General features: G+C 44.3%; 1 protein-coding gene across 4 annotated transcripts in view; it reads left to right on the forward strand.

Moving 5' to 3' along the window:
• Positions 1–19403, forward strand: part of wdr54 (WD repeat domain 54) — a 60721-nt gene extending 41318 nt beyond the window's left edge. The window contains exons 7-12 of one of the 4 annotated variants that reach the window (XR_010017597.1): positions 9186–9313; positions 10621–10721; positions 16944–17106; positions 17211–17285; positions 18036–18230; positions 19062–19199. Coding sequence is in view for 3 of the 4 variants with exons in the window: in XM_063045165.1 (XP_062901235.1) it covers positions 9186–9313; positions 10621–10721; positions 16944–17106; positions 17211–17285; positions 18036–18163; positions 19062–19143 (677 nt within the window). In the remaining variant the exon portion in view is untranslated. Of the gene's footprint in view, positions 1–9185; positions 9314–10620; positions 10722–16943; positions 17107–17210; positions 17286–18035 lie in introns of all 4 variants that reach the window. The other 3 variants (XM_063045165.1, XM_063045166.1, XM_063045167.1) reach the window with 3 other exon arrangements.
• The last annotated feature ends 3115 nt before the right edge of the window (positions 19404–22518 follow it).

Consider the following 22518-nt stretch of genomic DNA (forward strand, 5'->3'; position numbering starts at 1 on the left):
CCTGCATTTCTTTTTCCCCCATTATTGTGTCTCCAGCATAATTTTCTACCGATCCAGTATCCACTCTCACCTCTCTTTTACTCTTTATGTATTTGAAAAAGCTTTTGGTATCCTATCTGTTCCTAGGAAATATCATTTCAGACACTTCCCTCCCGTTTCTTGATCTCCCTGTCTCCATCTCTGGAGATATTCTGTCTACCGATACCGTAAGTTAAGAGCCCAGGAAAGATACTGGCATGGATGGAGCATTGGCTGATTGGCAGAAAGCAAAGTGTGGGAATAAAAGGAGCCTTTTCTGGTTTGCTGTCAGTGACTAGTGATTTCCCACAGGTGTCTGTGTTGGGACTGTCTCTTTTTACATAATGTGTTAATGATTTGGGTGAAGGAATTGGTGGGTTTGTGGCCTTGTTTGCAGATGATATGAAGATGAGTGGAGGGCCAGCTAGTTTTGAGGAAGCAGAGGTGCTACAGAGGGACTTCGACAGATTAGGAAAATAGGCAAAGAAGTGGCAGTTGGAGTAGAGTGTCGGAAAGTGTGTGGTCATGCACCTTGGAAGAAGAAATAAAAGCATAGACTATTTTCTAAATGGCAAGAAAATTTAAAAAATGAAGGTGCTAAAGGACTTGGGAGTCCTTGTGCTGGATTCCCTAAAGGTTAGTTTGCAGATTGAGTTGGTGGAAAGAAAGGCAAATACAATGTTAGCATTCATTTCGAGAGGACTAGAATACAAATGCAAGGAAGTAATGTTGAGGCAATGTAAGGAGTTTTGTGAACAGTTCAGGCTCCCTTATCTAAGAAAGGGTGTTCTGACATTGGAGAGAGTTCAAAGGTGATTCACAAAAATGATTCCAGGATTGAAAGCCTTATCATGTGAGGAGTGTTTGATGGCCCTATGCCCAGACTTACCGGAATTCAGAAGAATAATGGCGATCTCTTTGAAAACTCTCGAATGTTGAAAGGCCTCAACAGAGTTGATGTAGATATGATGTTCCCTATGGTGGGTGAGTCTAAGACCAGAGGACGCAGCCCCAGAATAGTGAGGCATCCATTTAGAACAGAGATGAGCAATTTCTAAGTAAATTTGAAGAATTTGCTGCAACAGGTGATTGTGGAGGCCAAGTCGTTGGCTCTTTTCTTGCTGGTGCCATCAAGTAGAAGGTGCAAGAGCCTCAAGACTCACAACATGAGGTACAAAAAGAGCTACTAACCCACAACAATCAGCATCTCGAACAATGGGGATAACTGTCAGGAGAGGGCAGGGGGAATGTCAGATAGTGGAGAGCACCCCTGTGGCCATCCCCCTCAACAATAAGTACTCCATTTTGAGTACTGTTGGAGGGGACGGGACGCCCTACCTGGGTGAAGCAGGAGTGGCTGTGCCTCTGCTGCTGGGTCTGGCCCTGTAGCTCAGAAGGGCAGGGAACTAAAAAGGGTGACAACAGTAACAGAGGACTTTATTGTCAGGGACAGGTAGGCAATTCTATGGGCGTGAAGAGGAAACACGGATGGTAGTTTGCTTCCCAGGTGCCAGGGTACGCGAGGTTTCTGAATGCGTCCACGATATCCTGAACAGGGAAGGATGAGCAGCCAGAAGACGTGGTACATATTGGTACCAACAACATGGGTAGAAAAGGGCGGAGGTCCTGAAAAAAGAATACAGGGAATTAGGAAGGCTGCTGAGAAACAGGACGTCAAGAGTAGTAATCTCGGGATTGTGGCTTGTGCCACGTTACAGTGAGGATAGGAATAGAGTGAGGTGGCAGGTAAATATGTGGGTGAAGGATTGGAACAGAGGGCAGGGTTTCGTATTTCTGGATAACTGGGGCAGATAAGACCTGTATGACAGGGGCGGGTTCCACTTGAATCTGAAGGGGACCAATATTCTTATTGGAAGGTTAACTAGAGCTGTTGGGAGTGATTTAAACTAATATGGTGAGGGGATGCAAACCAGTATGAGCCAACAGCTTAACAAGTAGATGATAGATGTAACATGAATGTAAGAAAGGACAAGCCAATGATTGAGTATAAATGTAGACAGAGCAAAGTTAAGTTATACTACAGAGGCAAAATTCAAAAGGGTGAAGATTGCAGGTCTGAAGCTGTTGTATTTAAATGTGCATAGCATTCAGAATAAAGTGAATGAACTGGTAGTGCAGTTAGAGATTGGTTGGTATGACGTTGTGGGCATCTCTGAGTCATGCTTGAAAGAAGGCCATAGTTGGGAGCTTGACATCAAAGGATATACTTTGTATCGCAAGGTGTAGGCGGTGGTGTGTTTCTGTTGGTAAGAGATAGAATTACATTTTTAGAAAGAGGTGACATAGCGTCAGAGAATGTTGAATCTTTGTGGGTGGAGTTAGAAACATAGAAAACATAGAAACACAGAAAACCTACAGCACAATACAGGCCCTTCGGCCCACAAAGTTGTGCCAAACATGTCCCTACCTTAGAAATTACTAGGATTACCCATAGCCCTCTACTTTTCTAAGCTCCATGTACCGATCCATAAGTCTCTTAAAAGACCCTATCGTATCCGCCTCCACCACCGTTGCTGGCAGCCCATTCCACACACTCACCACTCTCTGAGTAAAAAACTTACCCCTGACATCTCCTCTGTACCTGCTTCCCAGCACCTTAAACCTGTGTCCTCTTGTGGCAACCATTTCAGCCCTGGGAAAAAGCCTCCGACTATCCACACGACCAATGCCTCTCGTCATCTTATACACCTCTATCAGGTCACCTCTCATCCTCCGTCACTCCAAGGAGAAAAGGCCAAGTTCACTCAACTCGTTTTCATAAGGCATGCTCCCCAATCCAGGCAACATCCTTGTAAATCTCCTCTGCACCCTTTCTATGGTTGAAACTGCAAGGGTGAAAAAACTATTATGAGAATCATATATAGGCCTCCAAATAGACAAGATATGAAGTTGAGATTGCAAAAGGAGCTGGAAAAGGTATGTAAAAAGGGTAATGGCACAATTATAAAAAGGGACTTCAATATGCAAAAGGATTGGGAAAATCAAGTTGGTGTTGGATCACAAGAGAGGGAATTTGTTGAATGCCTACAAGTTGCCTTTCTAGAGCAGTTTGTGCCAAACTCAGGGAAAGGCCATCTTACATTAGGTGTTCTGTAATAACTCAGGTCTTATTAGGGAGCAAGATCTAAAGGAGCCCTTCGGAGGCAGTGATCAGAATATGATTGAATTCTTACTGCAATTTGAGAGGGAGAAGCTTAAGTCACGTATCAGTATTGCAATGGAATAAAGGGAATTACAGAGGCATGAGAGAGGAGCTTGCCCAGGTGGATTGGAGAGGGATACTGGCGGGGTTGATGGCAGAGCAGAGATGGCTGAAGTTTCTGGGAATAGTTCACAAGGTGCAGGATATGTCCCACAGAAGTTGTTCTCAAATGGCAGGGGTAGGCAACCATGGCTGACAAGGGAAGTTAAGGACTGTATAAAAGCCAAGGAAAGGGCATATAAGGTAGCAAAAGTGAGTGGGAAGTTGGATGATTGGGAAGTTTTTAAAATCCAACAAAAGGCAACTAAAAAAACTATAACAAGAGGAGGAGGAGGAGAAGGAACTTTGACTCAGACCATGAGAGGCCTGCGTCGGGCATTTTCATGCCTTACAAGGCGCAGATTGGAAGTCTGTGTGGGGCGCCACTCCTCACACAGACACTAGAGCAATGTGTGATTAAGTGCCTTGCTCAAGGGCACAAACACACTACCACAGCTGAGGCTCGAACTAGTGACCTTGAGGTAACTAGACGAACGCTTTAACCACTTAACCACGTGCCCAACACAAGAGAAAAGATTAAATATGAGGGCAAACTAGCCAATAATATAAAACAGGATACCAGAAGTTTTTCCAGTTATATAAAGAGTAAAAGGGAGGTGAACTAAATGGCAGATGAACTTAATGGGTACTTTGCATGTCTTCACTGTGGACGTCACCAGCAGTGTGCCAGAAGTCCGAGAGTGTCAGGGAGCAGGAGAGAGAGCCATTGCTGTTACAAAGAAAAAGGTGCCAGGCAAACGGAAAGATTTTAGGTGGATAAATCACTGGACAAGATGGACTACATCCCAGAGTCCTGAGAGAGGTTACTGAAGAGATAACGGATGCATTGGTCCTGACCTTTCAAGAACACACTTATTTCTGGCATGGTCCTGGAGGACTAGAAGATTGCAAATGTCACTCCGTTCTTTAAGAATGGAGGAAGGCAATTGAAAGGAAATTATAGGTCAATTAGCCTAACCTCAGTGGTTGGAAAAGTGTTGGAATCTATTACTAAGGATGAGGTTTCGGGGTACTTGGAGAATAATGATAAAATAAGGCAAAGTCAGCATGGTTTCTGTAAAAGGAAATCTTGGCTGACAAATCTGTCAGAGTTCTTCGTGGAAGTTACAAGCAGGGTGGACAAAGGAGAGGCAGTGGGTGTCATTTACTTGGATTTCAGAAGGCGTTTGATAAGGTGCCACACAGGAGGCTGCTTAACAAGATAAAATCCTGTGGTGTTACAGGAAAGGTACTGGTGTGGATAGAGGGATGGCTGACAGGCAGGAGGCAGTGAGTGGGAATAAAGGGGGCCTTTTCTGTTTGGCTGCCAGTGACTAGTGGTGTTCCTCAGGAGTCAGTATTGGGACCACTACTTTTCACATTGTTTGCCAATGATTTGGAAAATGGCATTGATGGCTTTGTGGCAAAGTTTGTGAAGGATACAAAGATAGGTGGAGGGATAGGTCGTGCTGAGGAAGCAATGGGATTGCAGCAGGACTTAGACAAATTGCAAGAATGGGCAAAAAGGAAGGAGTAGCGGACCGCACGACCCAATTTACATCAGTGGTGCGCAAGTAGAACAGGTCAAAAGCTTTAAGCTCCTCGGGGTCAATATCACAAATGACCTGACTTGGTCCAACCAAGCGGAGTTCACTTCCAAGAAGGCCCCCCAGCCCCTTTACTTCCTGAGAAAGGTAAAGAAATTTGGCCTGTCCCCTAAAACCCTCACTAATTTTTATAGATGCACCGTAGAAAGCATTCTTCTAGGGTGCATCATAACCTGGTATGGAAGTTGTCCTGTCCAAGACCGGAAGAAACTGCAAAAGATTGTAAGCACAGCGCAGCACATCACACAAACCAATCTTCCGTCCTTGGACTCACTTTACACCGCACGCTGTCGGAGCAGTGCTGCTAGGATAATCAAGGACACGACCCACCCAGCCGACACACATCTCGTCCTTCTTCCCTCCGGGAGAAGACTCAGGAGCTTGAAGACTCGTACGGCCAGATTTGGGAACAGCTTCTTTCCAACTGTGATAAGACTGCTGAATGGATCCTGACCCTGATCTGGGCCGTACCCTCCAAATATCCAGACCTGCCTTCGGTTTTTTTTTGCACTACCTTAGTTTCCCTTTTCTATTTTCTATTTATGATTTATAATTTAAATTGTTAATATTTACTATCGATTTGTAATCCAGGGAGCGCAAAGCGCAGAATCAAATATCGCTGTGATGATTGTACGCTCTAGTATCAATTGTTTGGTGACAATAAAGTAAAGTTAAGTAATGCATTTTGGTAAAAAGGAATAATAGTACGGACTATTATCTAAATGGGGAGAAGGTTCAAACATCAGAGGTGCAGAGGGACTTAGGAGTCCTTGTGCAAGACCCAGAAGGTTAATTTACAAGTTGAGTCTATGGTAAGGAAGGCAAATGCAATGTTGGTATTTATTTCAAGGGGAGTAGAATATAAAAACAAGGAGATAATGCTGAGCCTCTATAAGACACTAGTCAGGCCGTACTTCGAGTATTGTCAATGGTTTTGGGCCCCATATCTCAGAAAGGATGTGTTGTCATTGGGGAGAGTCCAGAGGAGGTTCACAAGGATTATTCCAGGAATGAAGGGGTGAACGTATGAGGAGCGTTCGGCAGCTTTGGGCCTGAACTCACTGGAATTTAGGAGAATGCGTGGGGATCTCATTGAAACTTACTGAATGTTGAAAGGACTAGATAGGGTGAATGTGGAGAGGGTGTTTCCTACGGTGGGGGTATCCAGAACTAGAGGGCACAGCCTCAAAACTGAGGGGTGACCTTTTAGAAACATAGAAAATAGGTGCAGGAGTGGGCCATTTGGCCCTTCGAGCCTGCACCGCCATTTATTATGATCATGGCTGATCATCCAACTCAGAACCCTGTACCAGTCTTCCCCCCATACCCCCTGATCCCTTTAGCCACAAGGGCAATATCTAACTCCCTCTTAAATATAGCCAATGAACTGGCCTCAACTGTTTCCTGTGGCAGAGAATTCCACAGATTCACCACTCTCTGTGTGAAGAAGTTTTTCCTAATCTCGGTCCTAAAAGGCTTCCCCTTTATCCTCAAGCTGTGACCCCTTGTTCTGGACTTCCCCAACATGGATTCTTAGAACAGCTTGTACTGGAGCCTACCAGAGAGAACGCAATTCTAGATTTAGTGTTGTGCAATGAACCGGATTTGATCAGGGACCTCGAGGTAAAGGAGCCATTAGGAGGTAGTGACTATAATATGATAAGTTTTAATCTACAATTTGAGAGGGAGAAGGGAAACTTGGAAGTGTCAGTATTACAGTTGAACTAAGGGAACTATGGTGCTATGAGGGAGGAGCTGGCCAAAGTTCAATGGAACAATACCCTTGCAGGGATGACAGTGGAACAGCAATGGCAAGTGTTTCTGGGAATAATGCGGAAGATGCAGGATCAGTTCGTTCCAAAGAGGAAGAAAGATCCTAAGGGGAGTAAGGGGAGGCCGTGGCTGACAAGGGAAGTAATGGACAGTATAAAAATAAAAGAGAAGAGGTATGACATAGCAAAGATGAGTGGGAAGCTGGAGGATTGGGAAACTTTTAAAGAGCAACAGAAGGTAACTTAAAAGGCAATACGTGGAGAAAAAATGAGGTACGAAAGTAAACTAGCCAAGAATATAAAGGAGGATAGTAAAAGCTCCTTTAGGTACGTGAAACGGAAAAAAAATAGTTAAGACCAAAATTGGGCCCTTGAAGACAGAAGTGGGTGAAATTATTATGGGGAAGAAGGAAATGGCAGACGAGTTGAACAGGTACTTTGGATCTGTCTTCACTAGGGAAGACACAAACAATCTCCCAGATGTAATAATGGCCAAAGGACCTAGGGTAATGGATGAATTGAAGGAAATTTATATTAGGCAGGAAATGGTGTTGGATAGGCTGTTGGGTCTGAAGGCTGATAAGTCCCCGGGACCTGATGGTCTGCATCCCAGGATACTAAGGAGGTGGCTTTAGAAATCGTGGATGCATTGGTAATCATTTTCCAATGTTCTATAGATTCAGGCAACACACATCAAAGTTGCTGGTGAACGCAGCAGGCCAGGCAGCATCTCTAGGAAGAGGTACAGTCGACGTTTCAGGCCGAGACCCTTCGTCAGGTCTCGGCCTGAAACGTCGACTGTACCTCTTCCTAGAGATGCTGCCTGGCCTGCTGCATTCACCAGCAACTTTGATGTGTGTTGCTTGAATTTCCAGCATCTGCAGAATTACTGTTGTTATGTTTTTTTCTATAGATTCAGGATCAGTTCCTGTGGATTGGAGGGTGGCTAATGTTGTCCCTCTCTTCAAGAAGGGAGGAAGAGAGAAAACAGGAAATTATAGACCGGTTAGCCTGACGTCGGTGGTGGGAAAGATGCTGGAGTCAATTATAAAAGATGAAATTACGACACATCTGGGTAGTAGTAACAGGATTGGTCCGAGTCAGCATGGATTTACGAAGGGGAAATCGTGCTTGACTAATCTTCTGGAATTTTTTGAGAATGTAACTATGAAAATGGACAAGGGAGAGCCAGTAGATGTAGTGTACCTGGACTTTCAGAAAGCCTTTGATAAAGTCCCACATAGGAGATTAGTGGGCAAAATTAGGGCACATTGCATTAGGGGCAGAGTACCGACATGGATTGAAAATTGGCTGGCTGACAGAAAACAAAGAGTAGCGATTAACGGGTCCCTTTCGGAATGGCAGGTGGTGACCAGTGGGGTACCGCAGGGTTCAGTGCTGGGACCGCAGCTGTTTACAATATATATTAATGATTTAGATGAGGGAATTAAAAGTAACATTAGCAAATTTGCCGATGACACAAAGCTGGGTGGCAGTGTGAAATGTGAGGAGGATGTTATGAGAATGCAGGGTGACTTGGACAGGCTGGGTGAGTGGGCAGATGCAGTATAATGTGGATAAATGTGAGGTTATCCACTTTGGTGATAAGAACGGGAAGGCAGATTATTAACTAAATGGAGTCAAGTTAGGAAAAGGGGAAGCACAACGAGATCTAGGTGTTCTTGTACATCAGTCACTGAAAGCAAGCATGCAAGTACAGCAGGCAGTGAAGAAAGCTAATGGCATGCTGGCCTTCATAACAAGGGGAATTGAGTCTAAGAGCAAAGAGGTCCTTCTGCAGCTGTACAGAGCACTGGTGAGATCACACCTGGAGTACTGTGTGCAGTTTTGGTCTCCAAATTTGAGGAAGGACATTCTTGCTATTGAGGGAGTGCAGCGTAGGTTCACAAGGTTAATTCCCGGGATGGCGGGACTGTCCTATGTTGAAAGCTTGGAGCGACTGGGCTTGTATACTCTGGAATTTAGAAGTCTGAGAGGGGATCTTATTTAAACATATAAGATTACTAAGGGATTGGACACGCTGGAGGCAGGAAACATGTTCCTGCTGATGGGTGAGTCCAGAACCAGAGGCCACAGTTTGAGAATTAGGGGTAGGCCATTTAGAACGGAGTTTAGGAAAAACTTTTTCACCCAGAGAGTGGTGGATATATGGAATGCTGTGCCCCAGAAGGCTGTGGAGGCCAAGTCTCTGGATGCTTTCAAGAAAGAGATGGATAGAGCTCTTAAAGATAGCAGAATCAAAGGTTATGGGGATAAGGCAGGAACTGGATACTGATTGTGGATGATCAGCCATGATCACAGTGAATGGCGGTGCTGGCTCGAAGGGCCGAATGGCCTACTCCTGCACCTATTGTCTATTGTCTATTGCCTTGAAGTCTGGTGTGGATAGCTCTGTGCCGCCAGCTGGTTACAGGCTCAGAGCCATCACATGCTCCTGATACATTAACCCTTTCTTTCCCAGAATCATACTCGCATATCTGAGTGTTTGACTCTCTCTCATTGCAGGCACTTCGACGGGATCCATCCTTGTCTTTAATATTCCTCCTAAAGGGACCAATATCACTATGTCAGAAGTTCTGGAGGAGCACAGGGACCCAATCACTGATATTGCATGTGACTCCTCTGAAGATAAGGTAACCAGGATACCATTCATGAGAGCCTCGAAACCTTGTCCAACCAATTAATTAGATGAGGCCTGATCAACACCAATCTGGGGCAACTTGATTGGAATCTGGGGGAAATAAAGAATGGATTGATGTAGGATTAGTGTAAATGGTTGGTCGACACAGATTTTGTGGGCTAAGGGCCTGTTTCCGTGTTGTGTATCTGTGGGTTAAAGTTTATTTTTGAAAATTACAAATAAATTTATCATCAAAGTACATATATGTCATCAGATAGTACCATCTTGCAGACATTCATGTAAATAGAAAGAAATACAGTAGTATCACACACACACACACACACACACACACACAGACGGACAAACAACAAATAGGCAAAATACAAAACTATGCAAATACAAAAGGAAAAATAAATAAATAAGCAATAAATATTGAAAACATGATTTGTAGAGTCTTTAAAATAGTAGTCATAGTCATAAGTCATACTTTATTGATCCCGGTGGAAATTGGTTTTTGTTACAGTTGCACCATAAATAATAAATAGTAATAGAACCATAAATAGTTAAATAGTAGTATGTAAATTATGCCAGTAAATTATGAAATAAGTCCAGGACCAGCCTATCGGCTCAGGGTGTCTGCAGCTTCAACGTGTTACCGTGAGAAAATAAAATACAACAAATAACTAAGTTAATAAGTTTAAAAGTAAGAAATTACGGAGCAACTGTAACCGGCTGCATGCACGACCGGCACATGTGCACTTATGTGAGTCCATATGTTGTAGAATCAGTCTGGTGTTGGGGTGAGTGACCCAGAACAGATCCTCTGAAATGATAATGTTGAGGAATTTAAAGTTGCCTACTCTTTCTACCTCTGATTCCCTTATGAGGACTGGCTCATGAGGAGGGCTTTACCTGTAATGGACTGGGCCTTATTCACTACTCTTTGTAGCTTTTTATGTTCAGAGACATTGGTGTTCCCATACTCGGCTGTGATGCGACCAGTCAGTATATTCTCCACAGCACCTATATAGAATTTTGTCAACGTTTTAGATGACATGCCAAGTCTGTACAAACTTCTAAGAAAATAGATACGATGCCATGCCTTCTTTGTGATGGCAGTTAAGTGTTGGACCCAGAACAGGTCCTCTGAAATGATAATGCCAAGGAAATTTCAAGTTGCTGGCTCTCCCCCTCTGATCCCTTGATGAGGATCAGTGCACTCTCAATCTCAAATGCAATATTCTCCCATCTCCCCGTTCTGGTGTGTTTATCTGACAGTAGGCTGCGTTGAGACAGACTGACGTTGTTTTGAATTTACAGGGCTGCAATGCAGATATGGTGACGGCTGATGACTCCGGGCTCCTCTGTGTCTGGAAATCAGGAGAAGATTTTACACTCATCAACAAGATTTCATCTTACGGGTGAGTGGTGGCAGAAACATTTCAGTTTATCTGTAACAGAGAAATGTATGGGTCATTGATAATTAATAGAGGGATAATAAGAGGGATAAATGGTGCTTGAGCTAAAAATCTTACTTAGGACCATAATACAAGGAGCAGAATTAGACCATCTGGCCCATCGAGTCTTCTCTGTCATTCCACCATGACTGATTTATTATCCCTCTCAACCCTATTCTGCTTTTTCCCCATAACCTTTGATGCCCTTACTAATGAAGAGTCTATAAATCTCTGTTTTACATATACCTAATGGCTTGACCTCTCAGCCATCTGTGCTAATAAGTTCCACAGATTCTTCACCTCTAGCTAAAGAAATTCCTCCTCATCTCTGTTGTAAATGGACAGCCCTCTATCCTGAGACTGTGTCCCATGGTCCTAGACTCCCCCACATCCTCTCTACATTCACTCTATCCAGACTTTTCAATATTCGATAGGTTTCCATGAGATCCCCTCTCGTTCTTCTAAACTCCAGCAAGTACAAGACCCAGAACCATTAAACCCTCCTCATATGTTAACCCCTTTATTCCCAGAATCATTCACATGAACCTCCTCTGGATCCTGTTCAATGCCAGCACATTGTTTTATTTGAGCAGGGTCAAAGGGCCGAATGGCCTAATTCTGTTCCTCTATCTTATATTCTTTTAGATAAGAGGCTCAAAACTGCTCACAGTACTCTAAATGCAATCTGACCAATGCCTTAGAAAGTTTCAGCCTTACATCCTTGCTTTTATATTGTAGTTCTCTTGAAATGAATGCTAACATCACATTTGTCTTCCTCAACTCAAACAAATAGCAGTGAGCCTAGAACTGACCCTGAGAAACACCACTAATCATGGGCCTTCAGGCCGAGAAGCTACTTTTCTCCACCACTCTCTGCTTTCTTTCATCGGGAAAAATTTGTTTCGAGTTGTCTAGCTCTCCCTGGATGCCATGTGATCTAACCTTAAAGAGCAGCCTATCATGTGGAACCTTATCAAAAACCTTACTCATGTAGACCATGTCTACTGTCTTTCCCTCATTAACTTCATCAAAATATGGGGTGTCAGTGGTGTGTGGCAGTTAATGTGACAATATTACAGCTTGGGGTCAGAGTTCGGAGACCAATTCCGGTGTCCAACAAAGAAATTTGTATGTTCTTGACGTATATGTGTGGGTTTCCTGCCAAAGTCCAATGAATATCAGTTAGTGGGTTAATTGGTCATTGTAAATTCTCTTGTGATTGATTGGCATCCGTCTGTCTCAAAGGACAATGGGTGATGATGATCATCATCACAAGCCTGGGCAGAAGGTATGGAGATCTTGAGATGCCCAGTCCTTGAGATGCCCAGTCGTCTAGATACCCCTCTTGGTTTATGTTTGGCACCAGCTTGGCTACAGGAGCTGCTGGAAGGATGTTCAATGATGTCCAGCTGACTTGGGAGTTCCACTCTGGATTTGCTGTCTGGGTTTACTCCCGTAGTCTTCGTCTCTCCCAAGGCTGCCCACAAGGCAGTGGGGGATCTGGTTCACAAGCAAAGGGCATGTCCATACTCCGGTAAGCCTGTGTGTTACATTTGCAGGGGCTGAACCTGCTCCTCATCCTCTGTAGTTCAACCTGAGTCCAAAAGAAGTTCAGTTTCCGTGTGTCGCCTGTGAGGAGGCACTGGATCAGGAGAGGCTGTGTACTGGCAGGGAGAGATTCCGTTTTGCAAGACTGCTAGCCGGCGGTGGAAGCTGAAAGCGGCAGCTTCCATACTAGGTGCATCACGATAACTTATGATTAGGCTAAGATTAAATAGGCGGGTTGCTGGGCAGGGCAGCTCAGGTCCAGTTCTGTGCTGGGTCTCTAAATAAATAAATAAAAGTCAATTGGAGTGTATTGTCATGTGCACAAACAGAGTGGAATAAAAAGCTTCCTTGTCGCAAGCATGTAGAATCAGACAAAACACAGAGCATAAACTCTTAAGGTGAAGAAAAGAGTATGCAGGACTTTAGTGCAAAAGCACAATTAAAAGCAATCTATGGTAGCAGGTGGCCCATTGTGATCTGTTGCTGAGGTTGAGATAGAATTGTGCAGCTCTGTTCAAGAACCTGGTGATTGCAGGGAAGTAGCATAATGGATGAAATTTTTGATGGCTAAGACCATGAGATATAGGAGCAGAATTAGGCAATTTGGCCTATCGACTCTGCTCCACTATTTCATCATGGCTGAACCAATCTTCCTTTTAGCCCCAATCTCCTGCCTTTCTCCCAGTATTCCTTCATGCCCTGACCAATCAAGAATCTATCAACATCTGCCTTAAGTATAGATAAAGACTTGGCTTCCGCAGCTGCCTGTGGCAAAGAATTCCACAGATCCACCAATCTCTGGCTAAGGAAATTCCTCCTCATCTCTGTTCTAAAAGGATGCCACTCTATTCTAAGGTATGTCCTCTGGTCTTAGACTCTCCTACCACAGGAAACATCCTCTCCATATCCACTTTATCAAGGCCGTTCACCATTTGATTGGTTTCAGTGAGATCACCATCATTCTTTTGAGTTCCAGTGAACAGACCGATCAAACACTCTTCATGTCACAAGACATTTAATCCTGGAATAATTTTCATGAACCTTCTTTGAATCATCTCCAGTTTCAGCACATCCTCTTGAAGATAAGGGGCCCAAAACTGCTGACAATGCTCCAAGCAAGAGCTTGCCAGTGCTTTATAAAGTCTCAATGTTACATCCTTGCTTTTATATGAACCTGGTCAGGTGTCAGATCTCTCGGTGGGAGAGCATTTTGGAGGTAGTGACCACAACTCTTATCTTCTTCACCATAGCGCTGGAGAGGTATAGGAGCAGACAATTTCAGAAATCCTTTTATTGGGGTAGGGGTAAATATGATGCTATTAGGCAGGAACTTGGGTACATAAATTGGGAGCAGATGTTCTCAGGGAAATGCACGGCAGAAATGTGGTAAATGTTCAGGGAACATTTACATGAAATTCTGCGTAGGTATGTTTCATTGAGGCAAGGGAAGGATGGTAGGGTCGAAGAACCATGGTGTACAAAGTATGTAGAAAATCTAGTTAAGAAGAAAAGAGAAGCTTACAAAAGGTTCAAGAAACTAGCTACTGTTAAAGCTCTAGAAAATTACAAGGGTGCTAGGAAGGAGCTTAAGAATGGAATTTGGAGAGCCAGAAGGGGCCATGAGAAGGCCTTGGTGAGCAGGATTAAGGAAAACCCCAAGTCATTCTACAAGTATGTGAAAAGCAAGAAGATGAGGCATGTCAGAATAGAACCCAATCAGGTGCGATAGTGGAAACGTGTGCATGGAGTCGGGGGAGGTAGCAGAGGTACTTAATGAATACTTTGCTTCAGTATTCACCAAGAAAAAAAGCCTTGGCAATTGTGGGGATGCTTACAGCGGACTGAAACGCTAGAGCATATAGTCATTAAAAAAGAGGATGTGCTGGAGCTTTTGAAAAGCATTAAGTTAGATAAGTCACCGGGACTGGATGAGATATACCCTAGGCTATTATGGGAAGCGAGGGAGGAGATTGCTGAGCCTCTTGCGATGATCTTTGCGTTATCAACGGGGACGGGAGAGGTACCGGAGGATTGGAGGGTTGCAAATATTGTTCTTTTGTTCAAGAAAGGGAGTAGAGATAACCCAGGAAATTATAGACCAGTGAGCCTTACTTCAGTGGTGGGCAAGTTGTTGGAGAAGATCCTGACAGGCAGAATTTATGAACATTTGAGAGCCATAATTTGATTAGGGATAGTCAGCATGGCTTTGTCAAGGGCAGGTAGTGCCTTAGGAGCCTGATTGAATTCTTTGAGGATGTAACAAAACACATTGATGAAGGTAGAACAGTGGATATAGTTACGTAACCGACAACAATGAATATCAATTGAAACAGATTGTATAAAAACAACCAAACATTTATTAAACATGGATAAACGATAAAAAAAACAAACAAAAACCTTAACCGGAAGTTAACCACAATGCAGCCGTTCAACAAGTCGTCACTGGGCACTGGTTCTTAAAGCGTTAAATGGGAAAACAGTTCTTAAAGCAGTAAAGTCAGATATAGTTCTTAAAATGGTAAATTCGGGGGAAGTCCAACAGATTTATATGTTCAATTGGGAGAGACTTCTCTGGAGAAGGATTTCTTCATAGATACGACTTTCCTGTTGGTTCTGTCCAAAGGATTCACGATGCAGGAAATAAACAGTTTAAAACAACTGACCTTAAATTCTAGAGAGCACCTTGCATGAACTTCCTTTTCTTTTGGCAAGAGTTATCTTCGATGCAGGTCACTACTCCTTCAACGAAGACTCAATAAGGTTGATCCTTTGTTAAACTGCTGAACGATGCCGACTCATCTCAATCCTTCGAGTCCTGTACTTCGATGAAGTCTTCACTCTCCCATACTACTGCTGGAATAAGGTACATCAACATATCTTGCAAAAATTGCCAATCCAGCACTATTGTACCTTGCAACAGAACGTAACAACCGTTTTAAAAATGAAGCTGCGTCATAAAAACAAATACGCAACAGAAACGGAGACACGGTACGTTCTAGCTGGATACTAAAAACTAAAAACTAACTGCGTCATCTGGGGTCTTGCCTTATATACCCGTGGTGCACGTGTCATCACGTGACCTCACATCGGTGGGAAAATTACATCAGGTGACCTCCAAAAGACCATTACATCATTCTCACAAAAAAAAATCACGGATCTCCTTGAGGTATGTAACAATATAGTGTATATAGATTTCAGTAAGGCATATGATAAGGTTCCTCATGCAAGACTCCTTCAGAATGTAAGGGGGTATGGGATCCAAGGAGACCTTGCTTTGCAGATCCAGAATTGGCTTGCCCACAGAAGGCAAAGGGTGGTTGTTGATGGTTCATATTTTGCATGGAGGTCGGTGACCAGTGGTGTTCCACAGGGATCTGTTCTAGGACCCCTCCTCTTTGTGATTTTTATAAATGACCTGGACGAAGAAGTAGAAGGGTGGGTTAGTAAGTTTGCTGATGACATAAAGGTTGGGGGTGTTGTGGATAGTCTGGAGGGTTATCAGAGGTTACAGCGGAACATCGATAGGATGCAGAACTGGGCTGAGAAGTGGCAGGTGGACTTCAACTCGAATAAGTGTGAAGTGGTTCATTTTGGTAGGTCCGAATTGAAGACAAAATATAATATAAATGGTAAGACTCTTTGCAGTGTGGAGGATCTCAGAAATCTTGGGGTTTATTTCAATAGGACACTCAAAGCTGCTGCGCAGGTTGACAACATTGTTAAGAAGGCGTATGGTGTGTTGGCATTCATCAATCGTGGGGTTGAGTTCAAGAGCCGCGAGGTAATGTTACAGCTATATAAGACCTTGGTCAGACCCCACTTGGAGTAATGTGTTCAGTTCTGGTCATCTCACTACAGGAAGGATGTGGATGTCATAGAGAGAGAGTGCAGAGGAGATTTACAAGGATATTGCCTGGATTGGAGAGCGTACCTTATGAGAACAGGCTGAGTGTACGTGTCCTTTTCTCTTTGGAGCGACGGAGGATGAGAGGTGACCTGATGGAGTTATATAAGATGATAAGGGGCTTTGATCATGTGGATAGCCAGAGGCTATTTCCCAGGGCTGAAATGGCTAACACAAGGGGGCATAGTTTTAAAGTGCTTGGTACCGAGGGGATGTTAGGGGTTGGTTTTTCACACAGAGTGGTTGGTGCATAGAATGCATTGCCGGCCCTGCTGGTGGAGGCAGATACGATAGGGTCTTTTAAGAGCCTCTTAGATAGGTATATGGAGCTTAGAAAGATAGAAAGCTATACACTGGGGAAATTCTGGGCAGTCTGTAAAGTAGGTTACATGGTTAGCACGATATTGTGGGCCAAAGGGCTTGTAATGTGCCATAAATTTCTATGTTCTATGTTCTGTTTTGAAGTCCTCGCATATCAGCAGAAATGTTCACATACAAGGATTTGTAACAGGCACACATTATGTTAGTGCTTTACCACCATCTACAGTAATCTGAGATTGCAGGTGGTAAACAAATATACTAACAGTGAAAGTTTAGAAACCAAGCAGCCACTCAGTCATTTTGCTTTTGGTGATCGGAGGGAGTGATGTTGGCACTGATTGGTTCTCTGGTCCTCTGGTAGTGGAGTGGGCTGTGAATGTTGGTGACTGTGCTAACCTGCAGCTGATCCCTAGGGTTACCTGCTCATCTGTGAGGATGTGGAATGGGATGATTGCAGCTGGTTACGGGAGTGGCCAGATCCAGATCTTCGATGCAGCGACTGCTACGGTACACTTGGCGGTGAACGCTCATGCCCGCTGGATCAGCACACTTGATATTGCACCCCAAAATGGCAAGGTACCCTGGTTGCTCGTGGGCAGCCTGTTCTTTTCCAGCCTTTGTGATTCTCCAGGATCTGAGCTCTTTCAGGTGACATTACTAACTGCACTTTTCCTTTACAGCTGTTGTCAGGGGCTGAGGATTCCTTCGTCCACATTTGGAGACTCTTTTGGAACCTGGAGTCCAAAACCATTGAGGTAAGGAGGCTGAGAAGTGGAGGATTTCTCAGGGTTTCCAGTGCGTTCTGTGCTGCTGATGGCAACTGTGCTCCTTGTTGGGTCAAGCCAGTTTCTAATTGCTGCCACTTTAGGAAGTTTGTAGCATGTCCACACAGAGTTGGGGAACTCTCCCCGAGTCTCCGGCTGCACCTGGGGTCTCCTGGCTGGAATGAAATTCTGTCAGTAACCTGGTTCGGACCAAGCTCTGTCTCCACACCTTAATGAGCTCTGCTTCCTCCAACCCATTCCTTGTGAGGGATCACCCTTCCACTGCTCACCCATAACCCAACCCTGTGTCTCTGCACCACACTGCCGAGCCACATCCTGTGTCTCTGCACCCACTGACCACCCACACTCCATTCGGCTGATCTCCACACTGTCCACCAAGCCACCCATCTCCAGTCTCTACACTTCACTGTCCACCCCCATCACCTCGTCCCGCTCCGCCTCTGCACTCCACTGGACATCCCCCACCCTGCCCTTCCCATGGTCTCTGCACTCCACTGGACATCCCCCACTTCCTCTGTCTGCACTGCACTGGCTTCCTCCCCACCCTCTCATTCCTCTTGTCTTTCCTCTGCCCCCAACATGGGATAAGCAGTAACGGAGTGGTCTGGGCTGACTTGTAGGTGTGTTTCAGGAGGTGCCGGTTTCAGCCCAGTGACAGGAATCAACCCACAGGCCGAACAGTTGTTGCTTTCCAATGTATAAAGCCGTGACTTTCGACAGGTGGAGCATTTGCACACGGAGTGTGTGACCGATGTTCAGGTCTGCGGAGGCAAGTTCTGTGACCTCGAAGGAAGTGCCTTTGCAGTGACCGGATACGACCTGAGTGAGATTATTCGTTATGTCCAGGTGTAAGTACTGCAGAAGGAGAGTCGATGTGCAGATGCCAGCAGCTCTCCAAGAGAATACAGCCTGTCTGTAAGTTCCTTCAGACAGGATACATGGAACTCGTTCCCTCATTGTTCAAGTTCAAATTCAAGTTTATTGTCATTTGACTGTACATGTAAACAACCAAACGAGACACTGCGTTCCTCTGGACCACAGTGCATCCACACAACGTATATCACACAGAGCACATAAAACAAAATATTACCATAAGTAAGTTAATAAAATATAATTCAAAACTGTGCAGCAGAAAAGAAGCCATACAGTAAACAGCAACTCTGCCCTAGTGAGCAGACCTCAGCGGTGTCAGGGGATTAATTGGTCTCATAGCCTAAGGGAAGAAGCTGTTACCCAGCCCAGCAGTCCTAGTCCTGATGCTCCTGTACCTCCTTCCTGATGGTAGTGGGTCAGAGAGATTGTGGGATGGGTAGAAGGGATTCTCAACAATGCTTTGGGCCCTTCACCAGGAATGCTGCAGGTAAATATCATAAATGGGGGGAGGGAGACCCCTGTGGTCCTCCTGGTGGACCCCGTGCTTAGCAGGTGGCACTGATATGTAGGGTAATTGGAGCCCTCTATTCATCTGTGGGCTCAAGACGTAGCACAGACATTGGTGACTTTGAATTAAATGAAAAAATCCAATGCTAATTTCACTAAAAGTGTGGCCAGTGTGGCTCATCTAAGCTCTTTCCCAGTATGCCCAAAAATTGTTTCCAAATTATCAAAAGGATGGATTAGGGTATGGACAGCAAACACTGATAATTAATTAATTAGCTAATTAATAGTCTGTGTAAAAATGCAAAATGAAACCAGTTAGTTTTGTTATTTAATATTAAAGTTTGGTGTTTCTTTGTCTGTTTAAAGATATTTGAATGCTGTTGTAAAGAGAAGACTGTTTATTTGTCTGGTGGTGTGCAAGTTATCTGCTTTCTCCGAGGAAACATAGTATTAACACTAATTTACGTGAACAACATTTACTGTGCAGTCACCAAACACTGACAGACCTCTACAGACTGGTTGTAAAATGGATGGGTATGGCAATTACAGCACATACAGTGGTGCTAGAAAGTTTGTGAACCCTGTAGAATTTTCTCTATTTCTGCATAAATATGACCTAAAATGTGATCAGATCTTCATGTAAGTCCTAAAACTAGATAAAGAGAGCCCAACTAAATAAATATCACACAAAACATTATACTTGTTCATTCATTTATTGAGAAAGATGATCCAATATTACACGTATTTGTTTGCTTTCAGTAATTGGTGCCCCTCCCGTGTACAGCAATAACTTCAACCAAGCATTCCCAGTAACTGTTGATCAGTCCTGCACATTGGCTTGGAAGAATTTTAGGCCATTCCTCCTTACAAAACTGTTTCAACTCTGGGATGTTGGTGGGCTTCTTTGCATGAACTGCTTGCTTCAGGTCCTTCAAAGGTTCAAAGGTCAAATTTAATGTCAGAGAAATGTATACAGTATAGATCCTGAAATGCTTTTTCTTCACAAACATCCACGAAAACAGAGAAGTGCCCCAAAGGATGAACGACAGTTAAACGTGAGTACCCCAAAGTCCTCCCCAGCTCCCCCTCCTGTGCGTAAGTGGCAGTGAGCAACGATTCCCCCCTCCACCCACCAGCAAAAAAAAGCGCTTTGGTACCATCACCAAGCCCAGGCATGTGCTAAGCAATAGCAAAGACACAGACCAAAGTTACCCCAAAGACTTCACATTTCATCTGACATTCGACAAACCACATGCTCTCTCTCTGTCTCTGGCAAAGGAGAGGGAGGTGTCCCCCATTTTCACAGCGTGCAGGAGATATGACAACAACTTGCTGGTTTATGAAGTCAGTTTCGTCGCTTTTTTCTTGAGCTCTGAGTCAGAAGATCTCAAAAGACCTTGGGCCCACAGTGAAAGATTGTCCAGCCTCCCCGACGGCACACAAATCTCCTGCCGTGACACCGACCCTCGATCTGCCCGTCTCCAGAGCCCTGAGATCTGAGATTTCTGAACACGATCAAGACTCTCAGGCCAAACCCTTGGCATGTTGAATAACAGCCAGTCATGGAACCCCGAGAATGGGTCCCATTCCCACAAAGAACCGAAGCCTGCGTGTAACTCCAGGTCAGGGTCTTCAAAAGAACTCTGAAAGGGAAAAATAAAGATATTAAAGGTAGAAACAGAGCTGCTTACAAAGATGCAAGCAAAGGAGTTGCCATTAGGTGTCATTATCCCTCCTAAGCTCTGCTTCCACAACATTTCTATGGAATTACGGTCAGGACTTTGACTTGGCTATTCCAAAGTATAAATTTTCTTCTTTTTAAACCATTCTGTTGTTGATTTACTTCTGTCCTTTGGATCATTGTCTTGTTGCATTATCCAACCTCTATGGAGCTTCAGGTGGTGGACTGCTACCCTGGCATTCTCCTGCAAAGTGTCCTGATACCATTTTGAATTCATTGTTCCCTTAACAGTGCAAGCTGTCCAGGCCCTGAGGCAGCAAAGCAGCCCCATGGTGTTCCTTCCACCATACTTCACAGTTGGGTTTGAGGTTTTGGGTGGTGTGCAGTGCCCTTTTTCCTCCAAACATAGCTTTTCTACCAAAAAGTTTAACTTTTGTCTCATCTGTTCACAGAACATTGTCCCAGAAGCATTATAGAACACCCAGGTGGTCTTTTTCAAACTTGAGACATGCAGCAATTTTTTTTTTGGAGAGTTGTGGTTTCATCCGTGTTGTCCTTCTATGAATACCATTCTTGTTCAGTGTTTTTCTTATGGTGAACATATGAACAAAGATTTTAGCAAATTCTAAAGATTTCTGCAGGTCTTTTGCTTTTACCCTTGAGTTCTTTTTTCACCTCCTTCAGCATTGCACATTGTGCTCTTGGTGGTATTTTTGCAAGATGCCCACTTCTAGGGAGAGGAGCAACAATAAAGTGTCCCCCACTTTTCGAACGTTCGCTGTACGAAACCTCTGTGTTACAAAAGACCTGCATTAGTTACCTGTTTTCATTAACAGAAGGTGTTTTCACTGTTACGAAAAAAGGCAGCGTGCGATAAAAGGCAGTGCCTGCCCCGAGCAACCAAGCTCCTCCCCCGGAATTGCATTCTCGCCGACATTGCTTAAACAAGTGCCTGTGAGCAGCCGTTTGCAAGATGAGTTCTAAGGTATCGGAAAAGCCTAAAAGAGCTCATAAGGGTGTTAAACTTAGCGTAAAACTAGACATAATTAAGCGTTTTGATCGTGGCGAACGAAGTAAGGACAAAGTGAGTTTGGCTTGTGGAAGTTGACAAAGATGATGTTGAAGAGGTTTTGACATCCCATGACCAAGAACTGATAGATGAAGAGCTGATGCAATTGGAAGAGGAAAGGATAACAATCGAAACTGAATGCAGTAGCGAATGGACCGAAAGTGAAGTCGTCCAGGAACTGAAGCAACTACGTGAGATTTTCACTGCAATGATTGCAGAAAAGTACGACTTTAATTTTGAAAGGGTATGTCGGTTTAGGGCATATTTGCAGGATGGTTTGAGTGCTTACAAAGAACTGTATGATAGAAAAATGCACGAGGCTAAGCAGTCAAGCATACTGTCGTTTTTCAAGCCTTCCACATCAGCCACAGCAGATGACGAACCTCGACCTTTGACATTGAGGCGGGCAGACATAGAAGAAGATGACCTGCCTGCCCTGATGGAAATAGATGATGATGAGATGACACCCCAGTGTCCCACCACCCCAACCCCTGGGCCGCGGACCGATACATTGCCGCAGAGAATGTGGCAATAGCCGGGACGCACCCAGCACATCTTTAAGAAAAAAAGCCAAAATAAACAAGTTAATTAATTAGGTGCCGCCTGGCACATAATTGTCGGCCCAGATCAGAGGTGATTGCTGATTGTGTCACCTCTGATCTGGGCTGACATTTATGTGCCGGGTGGCACCTAATTAATTAGCTTGTTTATTTTGGCTCTTTTCTTAAAGATGTCCTGGGTGCGTCCTGGCTACCGCTGTACCCCTGCATGCTTCGCAGATCAGTATCGGTTGACGGCCTGGAGGTTGGGGTCCACTGCACCACCCCAACCTCCGACGACTCAGCCTAACACACCATCATCAGTGTGCTCGATGTCTTCCCGATTCCGGTAAGTGATACTACACTGTACATACATTATTTCTACTTTATATAGGCTGTGTATTTTTATGCGTTATTTGGTATGATTTGGCAGCTTCATAGCTTAAAGGTTACTGGAGAGAGTGTTTCTGCCGAGAGCGCTTGCGTGAGATTTTCGCTACGGAGAACAGTGCGGCAATGATTGTAGAAAAGTAT

This window comes from Mobula hypostoma, chromosome 4 (assembly GCF_963921235.1).
Source record: "Mobula hypostoma chromosome 4, sMobHyp1.1, whole genome shotgun sequence".
NCBI classification, from domain to species: Eukaryota; Metazoa; Chordata; class Chondrichthyes; order Myliobatiformes; family Myliobatidae; genus Mobula; species Mobula hypostoma.